Genomic DNA, 8,937 nt, shown 5'->3' with positions numbered 1-8,937 from the left:
TTCAGGTTTGCAGTTCTCTCTTGAGAAATTTATTTGAAATACAGATTTTCTTTTTTTACATTACAAAAATCAAATATCATAACCCGAGGGTTTTGGCTTTCGGTTCCATTACTTATGCTTTATGTGTGTGTCTGAGAGAGTACCAGGGAAGGGACTTCTAGCTCCACCAGGTGGGCACTGCGTGTGTGCGCCCCCAGAAACCAGAGCAGAGGGAGTGTAAACAGTAAAGGGAAGTGTTGGGGGGGGGGGGTTGGGGGGTATCGTAAAACCTCTCGTTCCACCAGGCTTCCAAAGGGAAGCAGCGTCCAGCACCACCTGCTTAGCAGGGAAAGGAGAGAGAGCGCTTCAATTTAAGACTCCTTAAATTCCACACGCGAGAAGAGGTCACATGGAGCAAAGTTCAGGTCAGCAGGATAAAAACAGTTTTAGTCCACTGGAGAGAGAGAGAGAGAGAGAGAGAGAGAGAGAGAGAGAGACAGTCAGAGAGACAAAAGAGAGAGAGAAAGAGAGAGAGAGAGAGAGAGAGAGAGAGAGAGAGAGCACCATATTCCTTTAGCTTTAGGTCCCGAGGAGAAGCTAGAGTTGAGGCTGTGAGAACAGCAGAAGATCACTGGCCTTCCAAAATCACCCGAGCTGATCACAGATCTGTCCTCTCCTCTGTTCGCCTCTCTTACAGAAGGCAGAAAACAGTCTGGAGACCTGTCAACTAACACAGTGACTCAAAATCACTTCAGGGAAACTTGGCAGTGGCACAAAACAAGAGTATCCAGCACTACAACTGAGGCTTTAGGCACCTAAATGTCTAAATCTCACATGAATTTCAGCAATAAAAGAGTTTCTACTGTAGAAGCTCCAGATCTCATTAGAACAGATGCAGGTGAACATTAATCCAGTAAAAAAGAGAAGCAAGAGCTTCTCATTCTAAAGAAAGTACTGAGTTCTTGTCGCTTGTGAGCTAGTCTGAAGAACAGAGCTCGGTTCCTCCACGTTTCTCCAGGTTTCTTCTGGATACCCCCAGTCCAACCAGCACAGCGTGGAGGATGTGTTCAACTCCATCATTATCATCATCAGCAGCAGCAGCAGCAGCTCACCTGATTTACTGTCATTAAGCCCTGATTTACCACCAAACCAGGTGTTGGATGATAGTGAGGTCACTGTGACACAGTAATAACAAACCCTAAACAGCACACAGGACAGTTTACAGTATATAATGAGACCTATATTGGACCGAACCATTCAGCTCCCAGTACCTTTCCAACACTGCTGAGGTCACTGCTGGTCAAGACTGAATGAGCTATGGTTTGCTTTTCTATCCACCTTATTTTCCATTAAACATTGTGGGGTGGCCATCTGTGTTGACTTTGTGTGAGAACCTCTGGTTAGAACTCAGAAACTCGTCTTCTGCCCCTCGCTGTTTATATACTATTTTATACAGATATTCCACTGCTTTAGTGAAGCTAAGACTCGGATAAGGGGGTCTTTAAGGGTCTGTAAGGGTGTGTTTTCATGTCATGCTGGCTAGGCGTGGCGGAGACTAGAAACACTTGCAGGGATGGAACGATGCAAGACTTCCATCCCTGAAAACGGCAGGATAAACACAAAACAGGGAATGGAGACAGGACAGGATTACAGATGGGCGCAGAAATCTAATGGTCAGAACTAAAAAAACAACAAACGAAGCAAAATAAAGCAGCAACTGGGAGGATACCGAGCTTGGTAAAAGTGGACCGAACCTGGACAAACAGGGTACGGGGACCAAAAGCAGCGCTTAGGCGGGACGGGGAAAACCAAAAACCACTGAGCGACACTCAGAAGGGACAGGGAGAAAACATGAACCAATAGCCACAAGCCGAGCTTGGGGGTAAAAGCGGGACAGGGCAGAAAAGTGCAGTGCTTTAGATTAGAGGGGATAACAAACAAGGTAGGGTGACAGAAAACTAGAGGGGAAACGAGGGTAGGTAGGGGTAGGCTAGGTACACAGAACATTCAAGGGAGGAAAACAAGGAGCAAAGGCCAAGGCGGGGCGAGGAACAAGCTAACCTGGACTGGGTTTAAGAAGCCACAGTCCCAGGTGTCGTGAATCATAAAAAAACGAGGGGTAAATCCTTTTAATGGGCCTTTGGGCGGATTCCTGGGATTGCCCCGGTGGAAATTGCTGCCACGAGGTCCTGACATTTCAAAGAAATATGAAGAATTCCTCAAATCTGACTTCAGGTTCAGGTTTAAAGGGTCAGACATCTCTTCACACAGTGCTCTAGGTCACACAGGGTCTATATATTATAGTGTCTCATTACTGTTCTGAACCTTATGTGGGGATTGTCTTATCTGCAAGTGCCTTTAAAGGCAAACTTAAGAAGATCTGCAAAAATTGAGAAAATGCCCATACAGACTCCAGAGGGTTAATGATGCTAAATCAGGTGAACTGGTGATGAAACTGACTGACTGAAAGATGGTGCTTCTATGGCTTTGCTCAAAGAACAGTCTGAAACATCTTTTTATTTTCAGGAGCGTACATGTGAAGTTCTGCCTCCCACAACATTGCTACTCACCGTCTCTGGCGTGTCGGAAGAGTTAGGACCAAAGAATGAAGGCTAAAGAAAAGAACAAAAATAAAAATAAAAACTGAACATGGAAACGGAAAAAAATGGAAGAACAGAACAGACGAGAGAGGGAGAGAGAGACAGGAGAGTCATTTAGGAAAGAAAGAGTCAGATAGAGAACAGGTTCATTAAAGCACACCTGTGCACTCTTAAAAATGAAGGCGCTACAAAGGGTTTATGAAGCGATGCCAAAGAAGAACCATCTGTGAAGGAGATGTTTACATTTACATTTGCAGCATTTAGCTGACACTCTTATCTAGAGCGACTTACAAGGTTACTTGTATTACAGAGGTGGGCCAATGCAGTGTGAGGAGTCTTGCCCAAGGACTCGTATTGGTGTAGCACACTCAGACTGGGAAATCGAACCCTGGTCTCCCACATGGTGTAATAGCTCATGGCAGCTAGCGGTTTCATCTGTTGCGCCACACCAACCACCATGATGTGAGATGTGAGTGTGAGGAACCTTTAAATTGGTAAAGGACCTTTATTAGGTTCCTCTATGGCGTCGCTCAAAGAACCCGTAGCAGCACCTTTATTATTACTAACAGTGTGGCAAACATGATGAAGTGTGTATAACTGAGTGTGTCCGTGTCTGTGTGTCCAATTTGAAAACAAACCCTTGCAGATCAGCAGAACGCAGAGATGCATGTAAGACATAGATGCATACACACACACACACACACACACACACCTTTTCCTCTAATTCCTTTATCTGTCGTTTCTGTGCTTCGATCCATTCTTCCAGCTCTTTTACTCTCTGTGGAGGAAATAGGAGGGAGAGCTACAGTTAAATGGGCTGTGTGCACCTTCAGCGCAGTCAGCTGATCTTTATTTAGCCTCATGAAATAAATCAATAAAGCCAGACGTCGTACTGTATGGGTGTCACATTCACTGTAAAGGTTGGAGATTAATTCTTTAAAAAAATTACCGTAACACAGTTTACAGTATATGGTCACTCTCACCCAAAAACCTTGCATCTCTGTTCTATACATTGCGTCAAACTTTCATCATGAACGGACCAATAAAAATGCTGCAAAATGACTTCTATTGAAAGTAAAGTAGGGACTGTGGAGAGCTCCTGAGCAGCTGCATCACTGTCAGCTGGTTTGGGAATTGCAATGTCTCGAACCCTACAGCGAATAGTAAAGACAGCTAAGAAGATCACTGGGTTCAAATTGGATCAAATTTGGCCACGCCCACTTTTAAGAGTTTGTTTTGTCCGCCTTTGTGTTCCGATTTCGGGTCTTTTTGTATCAAATGGTTTTATGGTATTGTATTAAAAGTGAATGCAGTCTGAAGTAGACTGCTGCTGTGGACTAACTCAACATTACAATATGCTCTTTAACATCATTCAGGGCTACTTAAAGCAGAGCTAGCTAATTAGCTTTCAAATACACCACGAAATACTGGAAGGTTGTGGGACACCAGACATCCACCCAAACGTCTGCTCTTACTATTTGGCGGAGGGGAAACTCAGTTATGAAGCCTTGGTGAAGCCGAAAAGTCAGGTGCTGGTGAGGCTATTAGGTGGGACGCTAGCTTAAGAGCTAACCTAGCTAGCTAAGAACCTCACAAGCACCCGTCATGTCCGCTTCTCTGGAGCTTCATATCCGAGCCGTCTTTCTGGATGAGGATGTTCTGGTGTGGGTGCCCCCGGAAAAATGGTCAGAGCAGACGTATGGATGTAGGGTTTCATCCAGCCATCTTCTTATCTGCTTATTTCTGGGCAGGGTCGCAGTGGTTCCAGGGCCTACAGGGAATAACTGGCCCTTACTGGCTATTCTGTATTGTGACTCAGTGAAACACTCCTTATAACATGAATGGGTGGGGCTACTGGTGAATTCTGTCCTCAGACGGACTCAGCTGCCTATCCGGACTCCAACTCCCACAATGCACCTGCTGTCTGATTATTTAATTAAAAAAGGGCCCTTTAACATCACCATGGTAACTCTGGACATTCCTGCCCTTCATCCAGATGAGGTGGTGTGCTTTAAAGCACACAGGCAGTACTGCAGTACTAATGGCTGTATAAGGTAACTGCTGACTGCAGCGTATATTTCTTGTACTGTACACACTATACGTACCTGTTGCGAGTGCTGTAGCATCTCCATCCTCTCTCGGAGTATCTGAGAATCTCTCTCTCGCAATTCGCTGAGGACCTGCCTCTTCCACTGATCGACAGCTCTCCTGAGCGAATCTCGATCCTCCTCAGATAGCAGGTCGGACACCTTAGCACCCGCCTCCTCCTGCTGCAGTGCATCAAACAGCATCGCCTCCAGCTCCAGGATACGCTGAGAGAGAGAGAGAGAGAGAGAGAGAGAGAGCAAAGAAGAGAGCAGAGAGAAGGAGGAGAGAGAGAGAGAGAGAGAGAGAGAGAGAGAGAGAGAGAGAGAGAGACATTATGAGAGAGAGAGAGAGAGAGAGAGAGCAAAGAAGAGAACAGAGAGCAGAGAGAAGGAGGGAGAGAGAGAGAGAGAGAGAGAGAGAGAGAGAGAGAGAGAGAGAGAGAGAGAGAGAGCGCAAAGAAGAGAACAGAGAGCAGAGAGAAGGAGGGAGAGATAGAGAGAGAGAGAGAGAGAAAGAGAGAGAGAGAGAGAGAGAGACATTATGAGAGAGAGAGAGAGAGAGAGAGACATTATGAGAGAGAGAGAGAGAGAGAGAGAGAGAGAGAGAGAGAGAGAGCAAAGAAGAGAACAGAGAGCAGAGAGAAGGAGGGAGATAGAGAGAGAGAGAGAGAGAGAGAGAGAGAGAGAGAGAGAGAGAGAGAGAGAGAGAGAAAGAGAGAGAGACATTATGAGAGAGAGAGAGAGAGCAAAGAAGAGAACAGAAAGAGAGAGAGAGAGAGAGAGAGAGAGAGATAAAGTGACAGAGAGAGAGAGGGCAGAGAGGGAAAGTGAGAAAGAGAAAGAGATGAGGTGAGGTAGAGAGAGAGAGGTAGTGAAAGAGGAAGAACGAGAGAGAGAAAAGAGAAATATAAAATAAGGGAGAAGGGAGGAGTGAGGAGAAAGATAGATAGATAGATAGAGAGAGAGAGAGAGAGAGAGAGAGAGAGAGAGAGGGAGAGAGAGAGAGAGGAAGAGACCATCAAGCAGAGAAAGGGTTGGGTGTGGACTGGTGATGACTCCATCACACCACCAGAGGGCACAAAAACACAAAATGAAGGAGATCCCACCTGCCAGATTAATTAGGAAAGGAATGTGTGGTTTAATTACCGCAGGGTGTAATCTAGTGAACGTATATGGAGGTCTGTGATCTGATTACCTTATTAGCCTGATCCATCGACTGCTTCCTGTAGTCCAGCTCTTCATCCAAATACCCCTTCTGTTTACTGAAGAGCTCCTTTGGATGCAGAACACAGGAGTAAACAACCATCTGTACAGCTCCTCTACATCTCCTCAGCTCCCCTGACTGTTGACTGGGAGCAATGCCAAGGTTTGGGCAGCCCTGGTCAAAAAAAACCCTGCGGACAGGCAGGGTGGATACTAGATTCTGAGGGCAGGAGGGACCCTGTGCTTGTGCACAACCCTGCATTTGGTTGGATTCGCTGCCTTCAAACAAACCACACCAGAGTTCGTTTAGGAACGTATGCTAAGGTTGGCCACCTGCTAAGGTCTGTCTCGGTCAGCTTGTTGGGTGAGCACCAGAGTTGGAACGGTTTATCGGTTCATCTTCTTCTCACTTCATTGTCCAGAATATCAGCGGCTTTGACCGGGATGCCCAAACTTTTGCATGTCATTGTATATAAGGGGGTAACTATCTGTTCCCTTTGCGTATGACGATAAATTCCTGAATTGTGTTGAAAGAAAGCACCAGGGATGCACCAATCCGATACTAGGATCGGACATCGTTCCTGATACTGACAAAATTAGCTGGATCAGGTATCAGTTAATTAGGCTGGTCTACGAAGCAGATTTACCAAAACGGATTTCTAGGCTTCAACTATCGATTCAATTCAATTCAGGTTTCCGTTACTGGCATTACTGTCTCAACAACAATGTTGCCAAAGCATTCAAAATTACATCTGAACAATATATCAATAATAAAATTAACAATGAAAATAATAATAATTATCTATTAATAAACAACGATTAATGTAAATAACTAAAATACACTTTCACTTTTCATTTAAACTGTAAAATAATATTAGATAACATTTTTTACATTGTTATTTATATTAGGATGGGTGGGGTTTAATAGGGTGTGGGTGGAGTATATGTTATGATGTCATTGACTGTCCTTCAGGCGGTGGCATGTTATATTTTTGGCGGCGAGAGGCCCTAATTGATCATATTCAGTCAGATTTTTCAGATTTGGGTGGATGTTCTTCAGGGTTTTGGTGAAGTTTTCTCTGATGATTTAGAATTTTGGGTAGTGAAGGTGGAAATGCAGCTCTGTCTGGACCTCACCACTCTCACAGTGACCACACACTCTCCATCCAGCTCAGAAAAACAGCTCAAACCCACACACATGACCTTCACCTGCCTGCTCTGTTTACTCAACAGGTCCACAGCTGCTCTTCCATATAGGGAGAATCTAGAAGGGAGGAGCTGCTCGCTCCTTTTTGGTCTCACAGACTTCAAATCAGAATAAAACTGTGCAGAGGTCCAGCACAGATGTTAATTTTAGTGACAAATAAATAGAAATTGGGTTCATTTGTTTTATATAGTTAATAAAGTAATGTTTACGTCAATCCTGACACCTCTCAAGTCTCTCCCTCATGACAGTGGACTATATGGTTTATTAATTTAACAGTGGTATCGGATTGGTGTTGGGTATCGGCTGATGCACAACGCAGTATGTATCGGTATCATAATAGAAAAAGTCGGATCGGTGCATCCCTAGAAAGCAAATTGGATTTACCTTCTCGCTCTCAATGTCCCTCATCTTCTGCTGTATTGCCGATTTGGTCACCTCAATCTGCTCTAGCCACTGAGAGGAAAGATCAGACCAGTTCAGTTAAAACACACAAGAAACCCTGAAAAATAACCTTGAAAAAGAAAATGAACACAAAAATGGAAGAATCAGACGGTACCTTTTCTGCTAAAGTTAACACTGTCCTGGCGTGAATGATGGCCACCTGCTCCTCATTGCTGAGATTCTGCATGGGGCAGTGAAATGAGGCCAAAAGGTCAACCGAGGAGGTAGTACGACACATGTGTACAACAAACAGTAGGGTGCATTCCCTACAAGTCTATGGACATACACAGTTACGTATGAAATGAACATACACTTACGGCGTTATCCCCCAGAATGTCCAGTTTTTTTAGCAGGTCTGTGATGATGATGTCCTGAAATGTGGGAAGGAAGAGGTCTTAGTCCTACTGAACCACAACAGCCAGGAGAAGAATTCTACAGCAGATCAGCAGATTTAGTTTGGATTTGCACAGCATTGTGGGAACTGTGGTGGTTTAGGAGTAGTGAGTAGACTGTAGTCTTGTTTGCCCCCCAGCCCCTTCTCCTCCTTGTCTCTCGTCTTTCTTCCTCTCTCGTCTGAGACCTCTCTCCTCACTGTTCTCACCTTTGCATTTGAAACGACTTCATGGTTTCAGCTCATCACATCATGGGGGATTGGACGAGGACAATGTGTCTGGATGTTTATGTGTGTGTGTGGAAGGAAACACCTTAAACAGGCAAATGTTAATTAACACACTACAGGCTGTCTGACATACATCAGGGGGCGCTATATGGCACTGGATGGGATGACTGTAACCAGCCAGGCTTTTAGACTTTTTTTTCTGTTGTACCGGACCCGTACCGAAACGTGAGCCATGACTTATGTGTACCGCCACACCTCTAGTGTACTGTGTATATTATATACACTGTATATATGTACATGCACACTACCTGTGGAAAGAGCTGTTGTGGAACTGGAAAGAGCTGTTGTGCAATGGACAGTACAAGCTCTCCTTTCACAGACTGCCGAAAGCTAAAGACAGGAGAAGCAAATGGATTGCTGCAATTTGCAGAAGCAATTGGAACACAGGTACTGAAACCTGTAGGAGCTCACTGTGTGTTAATGTCACGCTCTAAAAACAGGTGGGGAAGGGCCCTGAGTGGTCTAGCGAAATAAGGTGCTGTTACTATGACCAGAGGACCACTGGTTCGAATCCCCGTCTTGTTGCTAGTCATCAGCATCCAGGACCCTGACAGCACAATTGGCCTTTCTCTCTCCAGGGTGGCTAGATGACACTCTCTCGGCTGATGCATCAGAGCCGGGTACACTGCGAATTCCTCTGAGTGTGCTGGTTGATTGGTGATGTTGCGCTGGCTGGCTGCTCATATTTCAGAGGAGGCATGTGTCGGCCTTCACCCTTTCAGGGTCAGATGCATTGCATGT

At 45.1% G+C, this 8,937-nt stretch overlaps 1 protein-coding gene across 17 annotated transcripts in view; it reads right to left on the bottom strand.

Moving 5' to 3' along the window:
• Positions 1 to 8,937, bottom strand: part of jakmip3 (Janus kinase and microtubule interacting protein 3) — an 82,006-nt gene continuing 73,069 nt past the window's right edge. For 5 of the 17 annotated variants that reach the window (XM_072666853.1, XM_072666855.1, XM_072666862.1 and 2 more), the window contains 8 exons: positions 7,829 to 7,888; positions 7,633 to 7,698; positions 7,461 to 7,529; positions 5,862 to 5,939; positions 4,685 to 4,891; positions 3,292 to 3,357; positions 2,550 to 2,591; positions 1 to 699 (listed from right to left, as the gene is read on the bottom strand). In XM_072666853.1, coding sequence (XP_072522954.1) covers positions 625 to 699; positions 2,550 to 2,591; positions 3,292 to 3,357; positions 4,685 to 4,891; positions 5,862 to 5,939; positions 7,461 to 7,529; positions 7,633 to 7,698; positions 7,829 to 7,888 — 663 coding nt within the window. In that variant the 3' untranslated portion in view covers positions 1 to 624. Of the gene's footprint in view, positions 707 to 2,549; positions 2,623 to 3,291; positions 3,358 to 4,684; positions 4,892 to 5,861; positions 5,940 to 7,460; positions 7,530 to 7,632; positions 7,699 to 7,828; positions 7,889 to 8,937 lie in introns of all 17 variants that reach the window. The other 12 variants (XM_072666860.1, XM_072666869.1, XM_072666867.1 and 9 more) reach the window with 5 other exon arrangements.

Source organism: Salminus brasiliensis, chromosome 22, assembly GCF_030463535.1.
Source record: "Salminus brasiliensis chromosome 22, fSalBra1.hap2, whole genome shotgun sequence".
Lineage (NCBI taxonomy): Eukaryota > Metazoa > Chordata > Actinopteri > Characiformes > Bryconidae > Salminus > Salminus brasiliensis.
Note: the sequence above shows the minus strand (reverse complement) of the source record. Positions and strands in the feature narration are given on the sequence as shown.